The 25,900-nt window shown below is 32.4% G+C and overlaps 2 protein-coding genes across 2 annotated transcripts in view; both read left to right on the forward strand.

The window, feature by feature from the left end:
- The window catches only part of LOC145324694 (dynactin subunit 2-like), a 28,186-nt gene extending 19,684 nt beyond the window's left edge, over positions 1-8,502 (forward strand). The window contains exons 11-12 of the mRNA XM_080167287.1: positions 3,591-3,699; positions 8,302-8,502. Coding sequence (XP_080023413.1) covers positions 3,591-3,699; positions 8,302-8,393 — 201 coding nt within the window. The 3' untranslated portion in view covers positions 8,394-8,502. The remainder of the gene's footprint in view (positions 1-3,590; positions 3,700-8,301) is intronic.
- A 1,417-nt stretch (positions 8,503-9,919) lies between these two features.
- LOC145324695 (uncharacterized) lies at positions 9,920-25,358 on the forward strand. Its single transcript, XM_080167288.1, has 7 exons — positions 9,920-10,870; positions 11,573-11,685; positions 15,275-15,355; positions 16,336-16,406; positions 19,702-19,795; positions 20,468-20,560; positions 24,570-25,358. The coding sequence occupies exons 2-7, from the start codon at positions 11,599-11,601 to the stop codon at positions 24,660-24,662; spliced, it is 519 nt and encodes a 172-aa protein (XP_080023414.1). The 5' UTR covers positions 9,920-10,870; positions 11,573-11,598; the 3' UTR covers positions 24,663-25,358.
- Positions 25,359-25,900: the final 542 nt, after the last annotated feature.

Raw genomic sequence — 25,900 nt, forward strand, 5'->3', positions numbered from 1 at the left:
CTGGACAGGTAAAAAAATTTTAAAATTTTAGTTTGAAGAGTTAGAGATCAAATTATAAAACAAAATATGCATCTTTATGGATATTATTGACATATCAGAAGAAAAAATTAAAATCGGCCTCCAGGTTCAGGTGCTGCAGGCCTCCAGGTCCACTCTGGACAGGTAAAAAACCAAGTTTTTTATTTGAAGAGTTAGAGGTTAACTTATAAAACAGAATATGTATATTTTTTTATATTATTGACATATTTGAAGAAAAAATTAAAATCGGCCTCCAGGTTTTGGTGCTGCAGGCCTCCAGATCCACTCTGGACAGGTAAAAAACCAAGTTTTTTATTCGAAGAGTTAGAGGTCAACTTGTATACCAGAATATGCATATTTTTTATATTATTGAAATATTTGAAGAAAAAATTAAAATCGGCCTCCAGGTTCAGGTGCTGCAGGCCTCCAGGTCCACTATGGACAGGTAAAAAACAAAGTTTTTTATTTGAAGAGTCGGAGGTCAACTTATAAAACAGAATATGTATCTTTTTTGATATTATTGACATATTTGAAGAAAATATTAAAATCGACCTCCAGGTTCAGGTGCTGCAGGCCTCCAGCTCAACTCTGGACAGGTAAAAAATCTTATTTTTATTTGAAGAGTTAGAGGTCAACTTATAAAACAGAATATGCATCTTTTTTGATATTATTAACATATTTAAAGAAAAAATTAAAATCGACCTCCAGGTTCAGGTGCTGCAGGCCTCCAGGTCAACTCTGGACAGGTAAAAAAATAAAAAAAATCATTTGAAGAGTTAGAGGTCAACTTATAAAACAGAATATGTATTTTTTTAAATAATTGACATATTTGAAGAAAAATATCCAGAAAGGTAATTTTTGAATTTAGATGTATATAAAAAATGGTTAAAATAAGATAATATATTAGAATTGATCATGTAAGGCTTCAAAATGTGTGTCCAGACAGGCTCCAGGTCCTTAAATTTCACTATAATATTATATTTGAACCTTATTTTATTTCAAATTCTTTCTTCTAAATTCCAAAATAACAATTTGAGATTTTCACCTGGCAAGCAACAACCAGCGTTCACCAGGATCCAGGTAAAAGTGTCACTGTCCATATAAAAAAGTATCAATGTATATGATACCTACCATGTTTTAAAACCTCATAATAGGAAAAAAAATTAGAAAAAAAAGCAAAAATACCTGAAAATGAAAGCCTGCAGCACCTAAACTTGAAGGCCTATTTTAATTTTATCTTCAAGTACATTTATTATATCCAAAACAATGCATATTTTGTTTTATGAGTTGACCTGTAACTTTTCAGATAAAAAGATTTAATTTTTACCTGTCCAGAGTGGACCTGGAGGCCTGCAGGATCTGAACATGGAGTCCGATTTTAATTTTTTCTTCAAATATGTCAGTAATATAAAAAAGAAGCATATTCTGTTTTATAAGTTGACCTCTAACTCTTCAAATAAATTTTTTTGATTTTTTACCTTTCCAGAGTGGACCTGGAGGCCGATTTCAATTTTTTCTTCAAATATGTTAAAAGATGCAGCACCTAAACTTGAAGGCCTATTTCAATTTTATCTTCAAGTACATTTATTATATCCAAAACAATGCATATTTTGTTTTATAAGTTGACCTGTAACTTTTCAGATAAAAAGATTTAATTTTTACCTGTCCAGAGTGGACCTGGAGGCCTGCAGGATCTGAACATGGAGTCCGATTTTAATTTTTTCTTCAAATATGTCAGTAATATAAAAAAAAGATGCATATTCTGTTTTGTAAGTTGTCCTCTAACTCTTCAAATAAAAAATTTGATTATTTACATGTCCAGAGTGGACCTGGAGGCCTGCAGCACCTGAACCTGGAGACTGATTTTATGTTTACTTCAAAAATGTCAATAATTTAAAAAAAGATGCATATTCTGTTTTATAAGTTGACCTCTAACTCTTCAAATAAAATTTTTTGATTTTTTACCTTTCCAGGTTGGACCTGGAGGCCAGCAGCACCTGAACCTGGAGGCTAATTTTGATTTTTTCTTGTAAAATGTCAATATTATAAAAAAGATGCATATTCTGTTATATAAGTTGACCTCTAACTCTTCAAATAAAAAAATTGATTTTTTTACCTGTCCAGAGTGGACCTGGAAGCCTGCAGCACCTGAACCTGGAGGCCGATTTTAATGTTTTCTTCAAATATGTCAATAATATCAAAAAAGATGCATATTCTGTTTTATTAGTTGACCTCTAACTCTTCAAATAAAATTTTTTTTTTTTACCTGTCCAGAGTTGACCTGGATGCCTGCAGCACCTGAACCTGATAGCCGATTTTATTTTTTTCTTCAAATATGTCAATAATATCAAAAAATATGCATATTCTGTTTTATAAGTTGACCTCTAACTCTTCAAATAAAAATCTTGGTTTTTTACCTGTCCAGAGTGGACCTGGAGGCCTGCAGCACCAAAACCTGGAGGCTGATTTTAATTTTTTCTTCAAATATGTCAATAATATAAAAAAATATGCATATTCTGTTTTATAAGTTGACCTCCAACTCTTCAAATAAAAAACTTGGTTTTTTACCTGTCCAGAGTGGACCTGGAGGCCTGCAGCACCAAAAATTGGAGGCCGATTTTAATTTTTTCTTCAAATATGTCAATAATATAAAAAAATATACATATTCTGTTTTGTAAGTTAACCTCTAACTCTTCAAATAAAAAACTTGGTTTTTTACCTGTCCAGAGTGGACCTGGAGGCCTGCAGCACCTGAACCTGGAGGCCGATTTAATTTTTTCTTCTGATATGTCAATAATATCCATAAAGATGCATATTTTGTTTTATAATTTGATCTCTAACTCTTCAAACTAAAATTTTAAAATTTTTTTACCTGTCCAGAAACCACCTTCCAGCCTGCAGCACCTGAACCTGGAGACCTATCCAAAAAATGATTAAATATACGTGAAGTACTACCCAAAAGTAAACTTTTATCCCAAATAACCTATAGTCTCACATCAATACCTAGCCTAATAATCACGGATTACGCGAAAGTGGCAAAACTTCCCCCCCCCCCCTTATAAATGAAAGTTTTCCCTTCAGCGGTAGTAATAGCTCTAAACTTAATAGATCTTTGACGAATGATCCATTTTTATCTACTACTTATAATTTTCTATAACTTTATGTAAAGTCTGTTAGGAAGTTTTTTTATATAACATTATTATATGTATTTAGCAATAACTGTCAAAAGTGCTAAAAAAAACAGACATTTTTCGATCTATGATACTAAAACAGTTTTTTTACAAGCCCCATGTTAAATTTTAATCAATACATAAATCCTTTTAAAAAGTTAATTAAACAGAATCAAACTTTAAAAATTAGAGAAAAGTTTTATAAAGAGATTTTTCTATTGATTATGTATATCTTTAGTTTTCCATGAAATAGAAAGATATTTAAAAACTGATTGCTTGGGCTTGTAAAGAAACTGTTTCAGTATCAGGTCAAAAAAGGCGTTTTTAAGTTTTTTTTTGTGTTATGGCCAAATACATGTAAAGTTATATAGAACATTTAAACCTAACACACTTGATACCCAGGCCACAGACCTGAACCAGAGCATCCTGCAGCTGGAGGTGACGCAGAAACAGCTGGTCACACAAACAGCCAACAACTCGGCTCTTCTCAAAGAGGTTGAGTCCAAACTACAGGGATGATTGCCATCAATTTATAAATTATACTTTTGGCAGTAAACCTAACCATAGCATATTTAATGGAGGAGTTAGGATCGGGAAAGTAGCCTTATAAGCAGCATGCAAATAATGCAGTTATTTTGCAAATGAACTGTGTTTGTGGTTAGTGCAATATTTCTATGGCCACACCTTTTGTCCGCCCCTTTTGATTGCCTCACTACATTATCAAATTGATTTCCAACAAACAACTATCAAAAAGGTTAGGCCTAGTAGTGCAATTGAAGGTGTAGAGGACGGTCATGATGTATTGGATGCCTTTAGTTACCAGCTATGTTAGGTTGGAGGTCGTAAAGTGTATTTAGGCAGGAATATCTAGGACTAATTTTGGTATTGTCGGGTCTCAGATGATTGGTCGTGTATTATTAAACATAGATTGACATTAGAATATTGTTTAGATTTCAAAATGATATTGACTACAAAATGCGTCATTGCTCTTTAATTATTTATATTTGACCTTTGAATATGTTAAGCTTCGCTCTTATGAATGTTGTTATCTATATTAAAAAAGTTTAATAAAGAAAGGTTAACAATGTCATTATATTTGTATTGAGAGGATCAAGTAGGATTAAACTGTTTTTAACCTATTTTTAAAACGTATATAAAAAATATACTATGACACTAGTAGAGTGAGACTGCAGAGCCTAAATTTGAATTAAGTCCCCAATAAACTTTTTTGGGGGGATTTAAATATTAATTTTTACTGTTGCTGTGATCATTTTGATCGGAGCAAAAGGTCTTTTTTTTATTTGGGTAAAATTCGTAGCTTTTAGAGTGTTTTGCTTCATAAATATTGTATTCTGGTATAGAGTAAAATTAGGCCTTATGATTTTACTATAAAAATTCACTAAAAAGTTAATTCTTTATAATATATCAACGAATTAACATTAACATGTTTGTGTTCTCTCACTTATTTTAAAAACATAAAAATTGGCTGTAAAGGGTTAAATGACAACAAATGTTTATGCAATACAACAAATTTATTTTTGTCACATATACAAATGTGTTATAAAATAAGATTATTCAAACTTATCTTTTAAAATAATTTTAAAAAGTATGTATCTTTTATGTGTACGGTTTTCATTCTTTTCATTTTAATTAAATAAAAAATATTTAACTACATTGGAAATAAGTCACTTTGTGAAAACACTCTATTTTTGAATTGTAAAGAATTATATAAAACAAGACTTTTTATTGGTTAGATTTCAGAATAATTTGTTTTATTGTAAATGTTAGATTTTTCAATGAAATTAATTGTTTTGGAAAAAAAAATTATTTCCATTGAACAGAGTAATGTTTTTTTTATTGTATCAATATAAAGTGAATTATATAAAAATGTTCTGTAAGCCACAATATTACCCGAAGTAAAAAAAAAGCTTTTGCTTCGGTCAAAATGATTACAGCAACACTAAAAATTAATTTTTAAATCCCCCAAAAAAAGTTTACTGGGGTCTTAATTCAAATTTGGGCTCTGCAGTCTGATTCTATAGGTGTCCTAGTATATTTTTGACCCCCCATTCAAAAATAGGTTAAAAACAGTTTAATAGCGTTTCAGTGGTTGCTATGCGTGAATTACTGATAAATAAAGCGACTGTTTTTAAGTGGCGATGCCTCTAGCCTTCTATATTTAGAAACTAATATACTTCTTATCATTTGCCTTTCTTGTTAAGATAAAAGTACTAGGTCCTTTTTTTCTACAATGAGTTTGAAATAAAACTATTTTATGAATTTGATACCATATTCTTGTGGATTATACATTAAAGGGGGAGGGGGCATTGGGCTGTTTATTATACTAGTCCCTAAAGTCTTACTTTTATAGTAAAGCTTTCTTATTCGATGGTTTAACTACCCTTGATACTTTTTTTGAATTTCATTTATTGGTTCATTTAGTTAAGTGTCCAAATGTTATAATAACAAATTTTAATCTAAAGAAGGAGTATAATTTTGTGTATCATCATTGCGGATGTACATCAATTTATCGGCCATTGTCTTATCACTTTAGATATCGACCTAATTCTACCGAAGAAAATAGTAGAATCACCGCATAAGAAAACGCGGAGAAATTCAATTTAATTTTTATAGATGAATATCCTTATGAATGTACCTATTAACATAAGATATCTAATATAGTGGTAAAACACGTGTTATACACTAGTTAGATTTACATCCGTATAAAGTAGGAAAGCTCTTATTTCTAAGATGAATTTACACCTAAGCAAGACAGACAAACTGTTAAACAAGGTAAAAACCATGTGTATTTGGAAATGCGTGCTAAGTAAGTTATGGAGTAACTACGCAACCTTTAAATTATCTGTCATTTTCTAGGCATTGTGACATACTGAAATATTGTAAACATAATTTAAAACCTCCATCCTAAATCTGGAAAGATGGACAACATGATAGGTAATATAGAATAAAACACAGAACCAAGCTGCATCTTATTTTATTAACATAGACATGACATAAACATAAACTAAACATAGTATAATCATCATAATAAAATAAGCTGAGGATAACTGGAGAGCAGGACAGTTGATTAGCAGGCAAACAGTCCTGTAATAAGCATAAGTTTAATACAAACAACTAAAGTTGGTTATAGAATATTTTGATATTTGTTATGGGAATCTTTATAAGATATTTGAAGCAAGTCAATTATATTACTCCTTTTCTCAGTGTTTCGGAGCCGTTTGATTTTGGTGCGGCTCCGGTGTACCGAAAATCAAGAAAAACTCTACATATATTTTTTCCCAATAAAAAAATATTTTCTATTTCTGACTTTTGAAGGTTTTAAAGTTCAATTTTTGATATAAATGGACTTGAAAAACTTAAAAAGGGCATTTGCACATGACAAAACAGAGTTACTAAATTATAATTTATAAAAACCTCTTTATTTATCTAGTCCGGAGCCGTTTTTTAACGAAAATTACGGCTCCGGCTCCAGCAAAATATGGAGGCTCCCGGCTCCGGCTCCGAAACACTGCCTTTTCTCACACCTACCACCCTCGGACAGACAAAGTAAGATATGAAGAAATTATGCATTACTAATTTGGTAATTTTAAAAGACCTACCTATAGCTAATAAAAGCTTTAAAAAATTCTTATCGTTAGACAGACGGACACTTGAAATCATAAATAACCTTCGCTTCTAAAATGCGACTACTTCTATTATTGAAGTAGCTTTTTATTTGATTTATCCTACTTAACTTTTCTATTTTCAATATTTCTGCTGAAACCTTTTTAATCCCTACCTATTACATTTTTAAAAGCGAAGCTTTTCTATAATTAGGGTCGGTCCGTACGTCCGTTCGTACGTCCGTCCGAGATAGATAGCTTTTATTCGTTAATTTAGGCATGTTAGAATTGTCCTATCGATTTCAAACTTTGCATGATGATTCCTGTAGTAGTTAGGTACGATTTAGAAAGCGTAGCAACTCTATAATCATTACCAGAATGTCCGTATGTCCATTTGAAACATGTTGGTTTTTCTACTTTTAAAAAAAAAAAATTTTATGTGATCTAATTATCCGTTTGATCTGATTTTTAGTATATTGATTCCTGGGACAACAAAGAACAATAGTATAAGCAAAGCAACTCTATAATCAAGTCCTAAAAATGTAAGTATGTCCAAAACATTATCCTGTATCAAGCAGTTTTTCAACAAATTTACTTACAATTTTGATTCGACTCTTTCGCTGATTATTCAGTTCAGACACTAGACACTAGTGTTAATGTCCGTTTGTCCTACCGTTTCAGTGCTTCGCTTTTTTGGATGTTGTCATCCTTGTTCCGTATATTATTCTTGTTGATAGTTTACAACAAGGATAACAATAATCATAATTGTCAACAAATCATGGTGTTTTTTAGAGTTATTGATTTATACTTCAGGTCAATGATATCGTAAATAGATACCTATACCAGATTCTATTTGGAAATATGTTACAATTCTTACTATTTAAAGTACTAGCGGCTTCGCCCCAAGCCTCTAGGGGCTTTGCCCCAAGAGGTTTGATCAACCTATTTTTGTGTTCTTTAAATGAGTAATCCTTGGTAGGTCTATTTTCCCTAAATCGAACAAAAAGTTGAAAAAGTAACGGCTAACTGCTCAGCCGTTTGCCGTTTTTTGGCTATTTTTAGGGCAAATCTGCCATAAATTATGTAGGAATCAACTTTTTGAAACATATTTTTGCTTTAAATCGTGTGAAATGGCACAAAAAAGTTTTTTTTTTAATTTCTAGTACCAGCAAGTAGCGGCTAGATTCGAACCGTTTGAAGACGTTTTGGAGCAGCAAAGAGTATTATGTGGAGATAGGTTTCGTGGTGATTTGCCTTGAAAAAAGTTTAAAAATGGCTATATGGCTGAGCCGCCAGCCGTTAGCCGTTACTTTTCCAACTTTTTGTTCAATTTAGGGAAAAAAGACATACTAAGGATTACTCATGCAAAATTTCAGATCAAAATTCGAATTCTAAGTGCCATTTGCTCACTGATTACGAGATGGTTGCATTAACCCCCCCCCCCCCCACTCTTTAGATAGAAATCAAATGGCAATCATTTGGGCAACATTAGGAAAATCTGGCAAAGATTGCCAACAACTTTGAAAGTCTTCAGATAAGGATAGATGCTGTCAAAGCCAACGCCAAGAAACCAAAACAATAAATAAATTAATAATTTTATCTTTTATTTTTATAGTTTTACTACCAGTTGAATCTAACCAGAAAAATATTTAATTTCTTTATTTTAAAATAGCTTGTGATGATAATTAAGAAAGATGTATGTAGCATAAATGCAGGGTTTCGGATCCGGATCCGCAAGGATCCGCATATTTTCGAGTCCAAGGATCCGGATCCGCAAAAAAATGCGGATCCGGATCCGGATCCTTTGACTCAAAAATATGCGAAAAAATTGAAAAATCTACCTAAATTTATATACAATCTCAGACATTCTCTTGATGAGAGCCAATCTTTAAGGTTTAGGGTCAGACTTGAAAATTAAAAGTATTTTTGACTTCGAATTAAAGAATAAATATTTTTTGAAAGGTTTGGTGATTTTTTTTTTATTGTCAAGGATCCGGAACCGGATCCGGTAGGATCCGGATCCGGATCCGCACTGACCAAATTTTGAGGATCCGGATCCGCAAAAAATCAATGCGGATCCGAAACCCTGCATAAATGTATAATAACTTATGTTTATTGATATTTTTCATTTAATTAATTTAAAAGCCACTTGATCGATATTGCTTATTCGTTTTAAGGATCATGTCTGAAGTAAGAAACAATGAATTTTTCGGGAACTTTTAAAGGTAATTGTCTTAAAGGGCTGTCAGCTTAATCCTCGTTTGCACATCAATAAATTGGCCTTCAATTAAATTAAAACAGTTATGATTAAAAATTGAACAGCCTCCGTTCCTAATCAGCCTATACTTTCTATAAAAATGCCCTACTTCTTAATTCAGACTTGATCTCAGTTTAATGTATTGTCAAATAGAAACTTTTTGCATGTCAAATTTAAAAGTTTAAGTACACATACACAGAAAACTTTAGTTTTACCCAAACATTAATACAAATATATTTCTATCTTCCCAAAAAAACATTTTAAATTAAAGGGGGGTGGGGGGGGGGGTGAGATTTCTCAGAATCTTTATTAAAAATTGGCCATGTGATTAAATGATACTATGGTAACGGTTGATTTTGGCTGGTACTTTTTCATAAGCTACAGGATTCGTTTTTATCTCAATTATTAACATCATTTGATCAGATTGGCAATTTTTCACTGATGATGAACTCTCTCCCCCCCCCCCCTTTATTCTTAGTAGAGTTTTTTGTACGCTCAAAATAAACAATCCACTTAATTTTTGGCATTATCCTAACCTAAGTGATCATAAATGTATTTAAAATTCAATGTGATTCTCAGAAGCGAGGCTACACTACAAGTTACTTGTGCTACTCTTAATCTATTGAGAGTCTGTCTCACGGGTTTTATTACAATTTCCTTTTTGCATTTTTTTCCTTATTATATAAGTACTATATTATTATACTAGCGGCTACGCCCCCTAGAGGCCTCTAGGGGCATTTGAGGAGGGGGGAGTCGAATTTGATAACCCAATTTATTATTTTAGATTTTAAAAGAAAAAGTAAAAAAAAAATTTTTTAGGGGGGGGGTATTTTTCATTTTTGGGGGGGTTGGGGGTGTCCCAACCCCAAGAAAATAGTTATTAACCTTCCCGGGACCTATGAGAAGCTACCCTGTTAATGAGAACCCGATCGGTTCAGCGGTTAGCGAGATCCTTCGGTACACACAGACACACAAACAGACAAACATCCTGTTACTTTAGTATAAGGATAAGTACTGGTAACTCTAAGCTTCTTTTGATCGCAATCAGCCTTGTTGAATTTTTTATTTTCCCTAGACAGTAAACTTCATCTAAAATTATATGAAACTTTCAATTTAATTTATATTCTTTTAGTTTCAAGGAAATAAAGAAGTAAAATTGGATTATGTCAAAAATACGAAAAATCCTAATTTTCTTTCTAAAGATAACAAAGAGTGCAACAGTTTCTATGGATAAGAGAAAATAACCAAAATAGATAGGTACATAAAATCCACAAAGAGTGCGCGGCTCAAAATAATAATCATGAAAGCGAGCGTTTATGCAGAATGCGCTCCCTTTACTTTATTGTTATTGAGCTATAAGCATTTCATTTGATTTTAAAAAATTATTTGAATGCATCTTTTGTATTTAAAATCTTAATTGAAAATCAAATATTAAAAGTTTTCAAATTCAATATATACTTTTCCTTTAATCTTATTGTCTGTTGTTCTAAGAAATCCAATTACAATTCTGTACTTAACCGGAAAGGATAGGACAATGACAATGAATTTGATACACAGTAGTCAAAGGAAGAATTGGAATTGTGGCCAAGCAAGTTTAAGTTATCATCCATTGTCTTATCCCTTAGTTTAATTCCATTTGTTGTTGTTATTTATAATTCCAATGATAGATCTAATGTGATAAAAATTGATCCTAAAGATAATTATAAAAACATAATTAATTATGAAATGTTATTTCAGAGTGATAAAAACTAATCAATGTAACCCATAAAGGAAAATTCTACTAATATTCTACAAATTTTAAGGTAGGAACAAAGATAATTTTAAAAAGCACAGCTACTCTGTAACCCGATCGCCAAAGTCATAATCAGAGTTGTGGATCCGGATCCTGGGGTATAAATTTATGGAAAAATCTACCTTAATTTATATAAAATAGTCACTTACAAAGACATTCTCGTAATGAGAGCCAATCTTTAAGGTTTAGGTTCAGACTTAAAAATTAAAAGTATTTTTGACTTCGAGATTAAGGAATGAATATTTTTTGAAAAATTTGGTGATTTTATTTTTACTATCAAAGATCCGGAGTCGGATCCGGTAGGATCCAGATCCGGATCCGCATACATTCAATGCGGATCCACAACGCTGGTCATAATTATGCTTTTTCAATAGTTTTTGTCAAACAAAATAAAAGATAAAGATACACTACTTCCAGAAATAACATCCATATGTAACATTTTATTCATTTTTTAAAAGGGCATGTTTTTTACCTTTTCAGTCATTAAAAAATTCACGTTGACGTCATTTGTATGCCCCAAGAACCTTTAAAACAATCAGAAATCATAAGGGGTAAGACAATGGATAATAAATTGATATTATTCCCCAATGATGATAAACAAAATTACCCCTTCTGTAGAGTATAATCATTGGTTAAAATGTTTGAACACTAATAGTTTGGACCAAACAAATTTAAATTCAATAAAAAGTACCCAAAATTTTTGAATTTTCAGTGCCTGAAGAACTAACCCCGCTTGCCATGGCTGAAACAGACAACTTTCTGAGAGCTAACATTATAGACACAGTCACATATACACAATCTATACACAATAATTCTGATTTACAGGTAGGGTATTTATTTATCAGGGATTTAAAGGGATAAGACAATGGCCGATAAATTGATGTACATCTCCAACGATCATACACAAAATAGCACCTTCTGTAGATTATAGTGTTTGAAACGTTCGAACACTCAACTTAATTAACCAACAAAACATAATTTATTAAAGTCCCCAATGTTGTTAAGCCAACTAATATGGAAACATTATTACAAAACTTTTGGGACTAGTGCATTAAACAGCCCATTGTCCCCCTCTCTCTCTCTGTATATTTCTATTAGTAATTCTACTCTTTAATTAGGGTATGTAAGTAAAGCAGCTACTCTATAAGTATCCATGCATGCACGTCCGCTATTTTGACCAGTTTATAAAAGACTAGCGGCTTCGCCCCTAGCCTCTAGGGGCTTTGCCCGAAGAAGTTTAATCAAACCAATTTTTCGTACCTACCTATTTTAGATTTAAAAGAAAAATTAAAGAAAAAATTATTTTTTTTTGGGGGGGGGGGGGGGTATTTTTCATTTTTTGAGGGGGTTGGGGGTGTCCCACCCTCCAAGAAAATAGTTATAAACCTTCCCGGGACCTATGAGAAGCTACTCTGTAAAGGAGAACCCGATCGGTTCAGCGGTTAGCGAGATCCTTCGCTACAAACAGACAGACAGACAAACAGACAGACATCGTTCTACTTTGTATTATAGATTAGCTGTATCTTTATTTGTTTATATGTTATACGCTCAGCTACAACTACGTCCAAAATGTTTAGAATCTAAAAGATTTTACCCCCCCCCAAAAAAAAAAAAAAAGTATCCCCTCTTCTTGACCACTGATTGACATTTCACGATGATTTTTATAACAATAAGGCATAATCCGTGTTGCAATTGTATAAATCTGTACGTCAATTTTTATTTGGAAAATAATCCTATTAAAATGGCGCACTTTTTTAGAATGAATTAAGGATCAATTGCGCACTGAATAGACTTCAAGTACATCAATATCATGATTTAATAAGTCCATGTCTCAAAATTGTCTACCTAGAAAAAATTTCATTAGATAAACATTTTTCAATGATTCAAAAATAATATTTATGTGCTGTCAATAAAGCAGATACAAAGATGCAAATTCTTGCAAATCATAGCTCTGCAATAAAAAAAACTGTTTTATAATTGTATGTGTTTCAACGCAAATTTAATAATCGTCAGCATTTTTTCTGTTATATATAAACTTGGACTTCAGTTTTATTATAGTCCCTTTCGTAACATCGCCCCATAAGGGGCGATTCGTCGTATTTTTAAAATAGCTTCTTATAGGTTGTGTTAGGTTAGGTTATATTGGGTTAGGTGATTGCCCCACAGGGTTGGGTAATTGGCCCCGCAGGGTTAGAGACCCCCGCAGGGGCTAGAAATAGGAGAAAAGCTACTGTGAAAAATACGAAGAATTGCCCCATAAGGTGCGATGTTACGAAAGGGACTATACCCGTTTTATTTTGTTGCGCTATTAAATTGAAATTGCATGTTTGGACACTGTAACTTTGTACAAACCACTCATAAAATAACCTAAAGAGAATGTGATTACTTATTTTGATTATCTTATCCTTCGCCTCAATGAGTAAATTTCCCCCCCCATATTTTGGTTAGGTACAAGGATTATTTTTACCTAACACGACTATTGGGGTATAGTCCCTTTCATGGCAACGCCCATTAAGTGGCGTTTCGTCATATTTTTACAGTAGCTTTTCCCCTATTTCTAGCCCCTAAGTGGCCAATTGCCTAACCCTGCGGGGCAATCACCTAACTCAACTTAACCTAAAATAATCTACCAAACGCTACTGTGAAAATGCGACGAAACGCCACGAAAGGGACTTGACCAAACTTTTGTATTCTTTGCTGGAGTTTGATTTTTTGTTATGATCAAATTTTTTTCTTTGATTCTTTTCATTCAGATATTTGTCAGTTTTATTAACACAAATTCTCGTCATTTTATGAAATAAAAATTTTCATAAAATGATTCGAAGAATGTTATTTCTGTATCAGTTACAAAACTGTACCTATTAAAAATATTTGTTAAATTATCTAGGTCAAATGGTTCGATAATCTTAAAAAATTAAGATATTACATAAATATCAATCAATCAATTTAAAAATTTGATATTTATGTCCTCTTTGTTAAAGATAAATCTTTCTTGCAATTTTAGAATAAACAAGGATGACTATTTTCATAGGTTAATTAAAGCTCAGCAAAGGGGACTTTCCACGAACAAGTGCAAGTGATTCTAAGCACCTTCCAGTATTGATCCTCGGCATTTTTTTAGTGAATATAGTAGGTTCATGTTTATTATTTGGTTTATCGACTAAAAAGTTAGGTTTCACCATGGTTTTATTTGAAAAAAAAACTTTGAAATGTTAAGCATGGTTTGGTGCAAATTCATCAAATGTTTTGATGAGTTCAAACTGTTGTTTAAAAGCTTTGACACAAAAGTATATCATTTTGATTAAAAATGTGTGTTTAGCAAAGGGTTGGTAGCTTGTAATATTTTAAACAGTTTAATTAATGAACTTTTGCAATTTACAGCATTTGATGCTTTTATTTTATTTTGTCCTTTGAACTCAACAAAGCAGTTGATGATATTGTATCTAAAAATGCTTTACATTACAAAATTATAAAAGACAATAAACTCATTGTTTAGATATTTTCGCCTGCCTAATCAGCTGGAAATTGAGCTCATTAAAAATATTTCATAACCATTCTTTAATGAATGAAGGCTTAGACGTTTTTTTCTTGAAAATTTGTACTAATAATTTTTTGAATAAGAGAGCTCTACACGTGATTTAAAGCTTTTATGTAGGTATATAGAAAAATAATTGAAAAAAGAAGCATTTTTCTTAGAATATGAAATGATTCTTTTCATTTGTTGGCTTAAAAATATATACTTAATAAACTGCAATTAAATCTTGATAGCCATACAAGCTAGCAGTGTCAAAACTCATTCACCAGTGGTTTTAACCTACACTTTTGTTTATCAAAATTTTTTGGGTGAACATCCATTTATAGCCCATATCCCTTCAGATCTCCGGTTTTTGATTACAGATATTTTGGAGGAGATGATTAAAAGAAAATATTATTAAAATATGGTACGTAATAGTTATGTGTCTATTTGTCACTGCATAAGAGGGGGGGAAGTTTTGACATATTTGCGTAAACAGTCAGCTTTATCTTTAGACTGAGAGGATAGGTTATTAGGAATAAAACCATTCTTAAATGATAAATTTTCCCAAGTTTTAAGATTTTTTGGATAGGCCTCCAGGTTCAGGAGCTGGAGGCCTTTAGGTTGCCTCTGGACAAGTAAAAACCAAAATCAAACTTTTTTTTGAAGAGTTAAAAGGTCATTTTTTATAACAAAATGTGCATATTTTTAAATGTTATTAACATATTTCAACAAAAAAAGATGTATATTTTGTTAATAGATTGACCTCTATCACTTCAAAAATCTATCCTCTCAGATAAAGCCTATACTCACTGTTTACGCAAATGTGTTAAAACTTCCCCCCCCCCCCCCCCCTCTTATTATCTATGATTATTGAATAAATGCGCATTTATTTTTTAGGTTTCTATTACTGAGAATCCTTTTAGAGATGGGGGAGCATACAGTAAAGATGCAGATGAAATTATTACTTACTATAAACAGGTACTAGCGGCTACGCCCCCTAGAAGCCTCTAGGGGCACTTGAAGAGGGAAGAGTCGAATTTGATAACCCAATTTATTATTTTAGATTTGAAAAGAAAAAGTAAAAAAAGAAGTTTTTTGGGGGAAGGAATTTTTTTTTTTGGGGGGGGGGCGGGTTGGGGGTGTCCCTTCCCGGGACCTATGAGAAGCTACCCTGTTAAGGAGAACCCGATCTGTTCAGCGGTTTGCGAGATCCTTCGGTACAAACACACAAATAGACATCCTGTTACTTTAGTATAAGGATTATTCATATTTTTTACGTTTGACCCAGGAATTACAGAAAAGAATTTTTTAAAAGTGCTTAAGATAGAACCCCACTGGTAAATGGAGATAGGGACGACAAAAAACGACTTATAGGTATAGCACTGAAAAGGACCTAAATAAGCTAGGATGGACAATGACATGGAACATGTTAACCCAGGACTTTATGGAGAAGTATAGTAGTTGTATTTTATGACTTAATATTCGGGTAGAGACGCCCCTGGTGATAAAGCAACCAGCAATAAGCACAAAATGTATTTCTCATCTAAAATTAGAATATTTTGATCCCTAAGCTAAAGCTTTAAAATATTATTTCATATAAAAAGGACATTTCATAACTTCATCTTTCTTACAAATCACTTTTTGTTATAGTTATTTTAAGAAAATGTGAGTTTTATAACAAACTTAAGATACTCTAGATATGATTTATTTTCAAGGTAGGTTGCGGGTAAAATCCGTAAAAGTCACGTGTGTGTTTAAGGCTTAAAAATAGTAGTAGAACGATGATATTCACGAAATATGGTTATTCTTATTGAAAGACAAAAATTTTAAAGTTAACATAAATTTTTATCGTTCTACTACTGTTTTTAACTTAAAACTCACAACCTTTACGAATTTTTAGCGCCAACTACTTTTCCCTTTCTATGATATATTTGATGTTGACGATCTCTTAATTTTAGGGTAAGCTTTCTGTATTGAGTAACCCGCCGACACTAGACGAGCTTACTCCATCCTCAAGCACACTAGCACCACAGGATTGTAGTTATTCATTATTTTGATGTGTCCTCGCTTCAAGTACTTGTACGTGGACCTTGAGCTGGCTCTGGTGCTAGCATACAAAAGTGTCTCGTCCTACTCCATGACTACTTAGGTCCAAACACTAAGACACTATGGCTACACACACACATCCTCGCCATAGTGTTCTCATGTATAGAAATGATATACTACCATTGGGATTTATAGGATTGTTATACCCCCCCTTCCTCCTGAAAAATTTGATGTTTAGTTATGTTGCTTTTTCAATTGTATACTTCATAGTATAAATTCTAGATTGGATTACCCGCACGTCCTATTGAGGCTTCGCCTCTAGTTTCTAGTACAATAGTAAAGGGGGGGGATGGGGTTCAGCCGTTTTTTGCCTATTTTCAGGGTAAATCCATCATCAATTACGTAGGAATCGACTTTTTAAAACATATTTTTGGTTTAATTCATATTAAATGATAGCAATAACCAATTTTAAAACTTCTAGTACCAACAGCTACCGTCTAGAACCGTTTGATAGCGTTTTGGAGTAGAAAAGAGTATTGTGTTGAGAGAGGTTTCGTGACTAATTTGCAATATAGATATCAAAAAAATGGCAAAACAGCTGAGCCGCCAGCCGATAGCTGTTACTTTTCCAACTTTTTGTTCGATTTAGGGAAAATAGACCTACCAAGGATTACTCATGCAAAATTATAAATGGAAATTCGAATTCTAAGTGCCATTTGCTCACTGATTACGAGATGGTTGCATTAAAACCCCCCCCCCCCCCCCCCTTATGAAACCGGACTTGAAGCCTATAGTTATACCTACAACACGATATGCGTCAAACCCTGTAGACAATCATACACCCCACCCCACTACCAACTATATTAATTTTAATCATGTTTAGAATTTTATTGTATTAATAAATATCATGAGATGCAAAGTTTTCAAGGCATTATTTGCATTTTCTAATCTCTCTGCTAAAAATATTTAGATAAGTGAGCTGTTAGATATATAAGATTTGAACAAGGATGACTAGGTACATGAATAAAAGTAGATTTCACAAATTTACCGGTATCTATAAATAATTCTAACATTTTGACAATAAAAATTTAGCCCTAGTTTTCAACAATTTCTTGAAATCTAACGATGTCTCTCTTTGAAAAGAATGATTTATAAATTTGAGATAGATGCTTTGACGTACAGCCTTTTTTTTACTGAAAAGCTTCGCTTGTTTTAAAAGCAGTTCATGAATTTAATGTAAATTTTAGACAACTTAATCTTTTTACGTAATCGCATGTTTTACATCACGTTTAGGTTTCTCATGTTATAAGGTACAAAATCAAAATGATAACTTCTATAAGTTTATCCAAGATTGATGTAGCCAATCGATTATGGCGATTTTGAACATCTTCCTTACAAACTGATAGCATTTGTGGGTAGGTTACAGTGATTATATTCTGTGAAATTAGGACAGCATATCCAGGCTGGCCACAAACATACTATTTCCACTATTTCCACTATTTCCACTATTTTTGCATACCTACTATGCAAACTATTCCAAAAAAATATGCTATTTCCACTATTGTCCAAAATTGCATACTATTTCCACTATTTCTTTGGATTTCAGATAAATCTTCAATTTTTAGGTAACTAAAACAAACTGATTTTTTTGATCATGAAAAGAAAGCCAAGTAGCAGGTTTCATCGCATTTTCACATTATCTTTTCTCCTATTTCTAGTCCCTGCGGGGGGCTCTAACCCTGCGGGGCAATCATTAACACTTACCTAACCTAAATGCCTATCTATGCTACTGTGAAAATGCGGCAAACTCGCTACTTTGTTTTCAATTTTTTTTTAGAAATGTTTCCAGAAGAAAGTAGTCTTTCAGTTCAGATTGTTGTACCTTTATTGAAAGTTATTGGTATTTCTACATTCAATGTAAAGATTTCTCCTTTTAAATTTTAATATCATTGAGGAGTACTTTTATTATTAAATGATCCTACAGGTTACTGAGGTTTATGATTAACTCCTAACAAACTAATATAAATATAATGTGTTTCTCTATGTCATTAGAAAGATCCTCTCATTTTGTTGTAAAATATTTATTATTTGAACTTTTATTATTATTATTTATTAAACCATTTAGGAGGGGATATTTACCCCCCCCCCCCCCAAAATAAAAAATCTCTAATAAAAAAAATTTTTGGCGCGCTTCGCGCGCATTTTTAATACTATATATTTAACAAAATTTAAATTACCCCCCCCAAAAATTTTACCCCGGGGGTAAATTTTGGGAGGGGTAAACTAAATTTACCCCTGCCAACAGATTTCAGATGGGGTAATTACCCCCCCCCCCCAAGCAAATTTTACCCCGGGGTAAAAATTTTGGGGGGGGTAAAAAAAATTTGCGGCGCGCTTCGCGCGCCATTTTACCCCCCCCCAAAAACGAATTACCCCCCCCTTAAAAAATTTTAAACCCCCCCAAAATAAAAAGCTTGGACGCCCATGTCAGAAACTTTACCTTTATTTATTATTATATTTGAACTTTCAATTTTTTTATATAATATTTCTTTTTAAAATCACGATATGAATTATGACACTGTGCACAACAAAATTATTTTACTAGTCCAAAATTTTTAATAGTCAATAAACAACTTATTTTTTTACTAATTCTTAGCTCATTTTTTTTTATTTTTTTTCAGAATAGAATGTTGGTGTTTGTTACTATGTTTTTCAATCTAATAAGACAAGAAAGTAATGATTTCCTGATAGCTAACCAACATTTTAAGGCCCTATAGTGTTTTAAATGCTTGCTATTTCATACTATTTTGTTTAAAATGCATACTATTTCATACTATTTTTAAAAAATTTACATGCTATTGCATACTATTTTTTAAAATTTTACATACTATTGCATACTATTTACTTTTTTTTTGCATACTATTTTATACTATTTTGAAAAAAAGTCTGTGGCCACCCTGCATATCAAACAAAAGTCTTTGGAGGGGCTGGAACTAAATTTTAACCAAGCCTTGCTTAGATAGTAGCTTTACTCTAGGATAATTATTCTGACAAACTATTTTAAGTGAAAGTTTCCCCACAGCACACTTCTTTCTTTTCACATACTAACTTCCCTTTACAATACAAATAAAGTTTTACGCCAATGAAATATCCAAATTTCAGCAATTTCAAATGGAATTAATTTTCTGGATCACGCCCCCGGACTCAAGGGAAGACCCTTAGAGCATTACAAAAAAAGGCATAAAATTTTGAAATAGATAATTTGACCACAATGTGATACAGGATGCCTCCCCCTTGCCTTTAGATAGTTCACCCTTGCCCCCGCGGGATTCACCGCCACCCTCCAGACAATCGCCGCAGAGATCCCCACAGGTAATGGATTCATACTTAAACTTTATAGACAGTTGTCTACGGATACGAAATTGAAAATATTAGAGTTAAATTGCTACATACTAAAAAACAAACAAGGATGACAACATCCATAAAAGCGAAGCTCTGAAACGATTGGACAAACGGACATTAACACTTGTATAGTGTCAGAACTGAATAATCAGACTGAATATAAATGAATAAGAGTCGAAGCAAAATTGTGAGTGAATTTGTTGAAAAACTTCTTGATAAAGGATAATGTTTATGGACATACTTACATTTTTAGGACTTGATTATAGAGTTTTTTTTCTTAGGTATGATATTGTACTTTGTTGTTCCAGGATTCAATATACCAAAAATCAGAACAATCGGATAATTAGATCACATAAAAATTTGTTGTTAAAAAGTTAAAAATCAACATGATCAAAATGGACGTACGGACATTCTGGTAACGATTATAGAGTTGCAACGCTTTCTAAATCGTACCTAACCCACTTACAGGAATCACCATGCAAAGTTTAAAATTGATATGACAATTCTAACATGCCTAAATTAACGAAAAAAGCTATCCTTTCCAGACGGACGTACGGACCGACCCAAATTATAGAAAAGCTTCGCTTGTAAAAAACAAAAAAAATGCGCCATTTGAAACATGTAGGTATTTTGTATTATTAGGATATTCCGATAGTTTCAACAGACATAGAATCAGATATAAACAGAGATAGAAAGAATGGAACACACATAAACGAACGACCAGCCGTTATTGAGGTCAGTTTTTAGGGGTGACGCTTCTCTATAGCTAGGATATGTTGAAAAGTCTTTTCATGGAGAGATATTTAGATAGAATATAAATAAATGTTGACTACTTAGAAGTTAGCCCTTCGTAATCGTAGTAGATGCTGCAAATTAAGTACCGGTTACGAATACAGCCCTATGATGGTTTGTCTGGGTATAGCCCGTTTCGTAGTGGCGGTGTGTTTCTTCGTATTTTCACAGTAGCTTTTATCCTATTTCTAGCCCCTGGGGGGGGGGGGTGTCTCTGACCCTGCGGGGCCAATTGCCTAACCCAGCGGGGCAATCACCTAACCCAATATAACCTAACCCTACCTAAAAAAACTTATCAAAAGCCATTTTGAAAATACGACGAAACGTGTTTTGGCATATAGTTCTAATTCTGTAGGGTAAAGCGGGGCGATCTCGGTTTTGAGGTGAAGTCGGTATTTTTTTGACCACCTTCATTAAATGACATTTTTCTCCATGTTCTAATCGACTGACAGAAAAAAACATAAAATCAAATTTGTTCCTTATTAAATTGCCTACAAAAAAGTATAAAACGAAATTTTTGTGAGATGAATTTTTAGGGTACTTATTGGGTCTTAAAGTCGGACGACAAAAAATTTTTTTTTCGATTTTTTTGCTTCGGTCGGAAAAACGGTAAGTTGGACAAAAACTGGTAAGAGCTAGAGCTTAGACGTCTTCAGGGGACTTATTAAGAATCTAATGGGCTATCCATTTCCGTTTAAAACTTTAAAAAAGCTTGTATAGTTTTTTCTTAAATCGACTAAAAGTGAAGCGGGGCGAATTCGGTTTTTTCACTTTTTATACTAACTTTTTCAATTTTATATAAAAAAGTGAAATTTTCGAGAAAAAAAGTCAAATTTCTCGTACTTAGAAAAAAATTATTTTTTTTTGTAGAAAAAATTGTCCGATCTTCATAATTTTTTTTGTGAATGCTCTTTATTACATTTAGCAACTTTAACCTTTAGGGCATGCTGTAATTAAATCAATATGTCATAGGTTTTTTGAAGCTGGAAAATCGACCACAGATTTTGCCAAACTTTTCTCTTTTTTTCAACTTGATTTTTTTAGGAAATTTTGCTAATAGAACTAATTTTTTTTTGGCCAAATCTATTCAAAATTGCCTGAATTTTAAGGATCAGGCCTTAAAAGTCATAAAAAGTTATTTTTTCTAGTAGTATTTTTATGTTTTTTATCAAAAAAAATTTTCAAAAAAAAGTCAAATTTCGCGTACTTCGGAAAAATTATTTTTTTTTGGTAGAAAAAATTGACCTAACTTAATAAAAATTTTTGTGCATACTCTTTATTACATTTAGCAACTTTTACCTTTTGGGCATGCTGTAATAAAATCAATACGTCATCGATTTTTCGAAGCTTGAAAATGCCCTACCGACTTCGCCTCAAGGCGGGGCGAAGTCGGTGCCGTTTTAGAGATCAATTTTGACAAACTTCCCAATGTCCTAGGTTTACGTCCTTTTAGGACCTGATCGACTTTTCCGAGATCTTTCTACTGGTCTTGGTCCCATTTAAAAAAAATAATTTTTACGATTTGCAGGTTCAAAAAACCGAAAAAAAGACCGAGTTCGCCCCGCTTTACCCTAAGGTAATATTATGCGTTTATTGCACACATAGCAGCAGTAGGTACAATTTTGAAGGCTTTTTAAGATGTTAATAATAGAGTACACTAGAGGGGGAAGAAGTTAAATAATTATATCTCCCAATCACAATGACCTAGTTCACACTCTCAATTGGGTCTTTGAATTACAATCAATGGTGTCGGGTGATATTAACACAGCCAAGTAGCATAAAACAATTTGGTAGCAATTTAGCAAACGAAAAGAGCCATTGGAAAAGGAAGGGAGGTAGTTATTTGTATATACATCTATATTATAGATCTGTTATGCTAATTAGTTTGATGTTCGATCGTATTACATCAACGACTGACGTAAAACAACCACAAAAAAACATGAAAAATAACAAATTATGTTAATATTTGAGAAAGAAACTATTAAAAATTTCATAGGAAATAATTTACCACAGAACTAAACTGTTCAATTATAATATTTTCTAGTAATTGCTCTATATTATTGATTTCTTGGCGTGGAGAATGATAGCCCTAGTGGCTATACAAAAGTGTCTCGTCCTTCTCCATGACTACTTAGGTCCAAACACTAAGAAACAATGGCTACACAAACAAACAACAATGTGGAATATATCTTTTAAAATATGACACTTAATATGATTCTTAAACGCAAGCATATAGGGGCTTAATTTTAGTGGGGTAAACCCTTTCATCTAACCATATGATTATTTTTGGAGATTTAAAATTAGTATTTTTTTGAGCCATTTTATTATAAAAGTAGACATTCCCTAATTCCAATAACCAGAACTTAGCATTTATATATTCCAGCCATTTTTGAGATCTTGAGTAACCCACGTGCTAACATTAACAACCATTAAACTTTGTAATATTAATGCTGAAATCTATTTCTATTTTTACTAAATGTCAAAAACATACAAGAAATAAAGAATTAGGTAAGCTGGAAATAAAGTTTTTCTAATTTTAAACACAGATTTTTCATGCATTAATTTATTATTACCTAATCTTATTCATTTTTGAAAAATACAATATTTACAGTACAGTTAGAAACAGTAGTATAGAAGGTCTATCTATAATACAAAGTAGAACAAGGATGACAACATCCATAAAAGCGAAGCACTGAAACGGTAGGACAAACGTACATTAACACTTGTATAGTGTCTGAACTGAATAATCAGAATATAAAAGAATCGAAACAGTCGAAGCAAAATTGTAAGTAAATTTGTTCAAAAACTGCTTGATACGGGATAATGTTTCTGGACATACTTACATTTTTAGGACTTGATTATAGAGTTGCTTCGCTTATACTATTGTTCTTTGTTGTCCCATGAATCAATATACAAAAAATCAGATCAAATGGATAACTAGATCACATAAAAATTTGTTGTTAAAAAAGTAGAAAAATCAACATGTTTAAAATGGACGTACGGACATTCTGGTAATACTTATAGAGTTGCTACGCTTTCTAAATCGTACCTAACTACTACAGGAATCATCATGCAAATTTTGAAATCGATAGGACAATTCTAACCTGCCTAAATTAACGAATAAAAGCTATCTATCTCGGACGGACGGACGGACGGACGGACCGACCCTAATTATAGAAAAGCTTCGCTTTTAACAATGTCTGTTTGTCTTTTTGTACCGAAGGATCTCGCTAACTGGTGAACTGATCGGGTTCTCCTTTACAGGGTAGCTTCTCATATGTCCCGGGAAGGTTTATAACTATTTTCTTGGGGGGTGGGACAACCCCCAAAAATAAAAAATACCCCTACCCAAAAACAAAATTCTTTTTAAAATTAAGATAGTGGGGTCAACTAACCCCCTCCAAAAAAATTAAAAAAAAAAAATTTTCTTTTAAATCTAGAATGCGAAGAATTAGCTTGATTAAACCTGTTGGGGGAAAGCCCCTAGAGGCTAGGGGCGAGGCCGCTAGTAAGAACAAAAAGTGTCTAATTAAGTTTAAATGGGTGAGGGAAAGGAGGAGGGTATGGGATAATTGTAGAAAAAAGTGTGATACACCTAAAACTTTCATCAAATATTCTCCGAAAATGCCTGCTTTCAACTTTCATTAGAATAGCTATATTAATAGCTTTGTTCATGAAATGACTTTTAAATTTTAGTTTCCAAAATTTTTATAGAAATTTTTTTTTAAGGTTTAACTGGCAATTTTGATAACCTTTATGAAAAGGACACTAAACCCTTTCGTGGCAACGACTCTTAAGGGGGCGATGCGTCGTATTTTCACAGTAGCTTTTGAAAGGTTAATTTAGGTTATTAGGTGATTGCCCCGCAGGGTTAGGATATTGGCCCTGCAGGGTTAGATCTTCCTGCAGGGGCTAGAAATAAGAGAATGGTTTTTATATGGTTTTGTACTAGGTTGAGAGAAGTATAGTTGAGCCGACTGCATCATGTGATATTCAAACGGTTGTAATACCAAAGAAAACGAGAAAATGCTGTACAATACAATGAATTAAAGAGTAGCTTCGGGTTAGTTAATCCTTGAGGGAGAATCTTAGATTAGACCTAAAGAACATTGCTGCCTGACTTGAACAAACAATGATTTCTATTCTTCCCTCCAATTAATAATTTACATGTAATTTAGATTCTGTTTCAATAATTGTTATTCTTCTTGCTATTAAAGTACAGTGCTCATTCTGTCATAATCATACTTAATGGTACAATATCCTAATATTTAGTAAAAGAAGACTTTTTATGAAATCAAATCACTTTGTAAAATGTATTCTAACCTTATCAGGGGTGCATATTCTGCACAAGATTAATATCCCCCCCCCCCCCCTACCCTAGTTCCTGCTCTAAGGAGGGTTTAGTTATCTTTATTTTATTCACTTTTTACCCCACCCATATATTTTTCGTATTTTTTCCCCTTAATGCAATGAGGGGGAAAATGTTTTCAGAACTCTCTATTTTCAAGGAGAATATACACCCCTGAAACTAATATTATAATAGTTTCCTCGTGTTTACATTCTATAAAATAATGAAAAAAATATTTAATAGTTATTTTAAATGTCATAAATATAAGCTTTTATCATATTAAAGTTTAACATTTTTATGCATTTTTATCTAGTTTTAAAAGCACAAAAGTACACTTATTAAAATCTATTATTTATCTCGTTTTAAATGTTAATTGCTTATTATTTATTTCAGTCTTTAAATGTATTATGATAAGGACAATTTTTTTCCATAAGTAGCGGATCTCTAAGGTCATAAGACTTTTATCCAATTTTAGAATGAAGATTTATATACCCTACAAAGTCTAGAATATATAAGTTGGAAGGAATTTTAAAGTTAGGGGGAGATTTGAAAACTGCATTAAATTTTAAGGATTTTTTATGAAATTCGTTTTTTGTATAATTCTTTATCTAAAAGCGGAAATACAATTCAAGTTAATTAATTTTGACATCTGTGATTGGTGGATTGAAAACTATCTGCGCTCTGATTGGAGAAGTTTAAGTGTCGTACATCATTCACCCAATTAGAGCGCAGGTAGTTTTCAATCCACCTATCCTATTGGTCAAAATTAATTACCTAACTTAAATTGTATTTCCGCTTTTAGATAAAGAATTATACAAACAAAGAATTTTATAAGAAAAAATCCTTAAGTTTGATGCAGATTTCAAAATTCCCCGAACATTAAAATTCCTTCCAACTTATATATCCTACTACATACCCTAGTTTTTAAATTGACT

Source organism: Acartia tonsa, chromosome 7 (genome assembly GCF_053477335.1).
Source record: "Acartia tonsa isolate MP-2025a chromosome 7, ASM5347733v1, whole genome shotgun sequence".
Taxonomy (NCBI): domain Eukaryota; kingdom Metazoa; phylum Arthropoda; class Copepoda; order Calanoida; family Acartiidae; genus Acartia; species Acartia tonsa.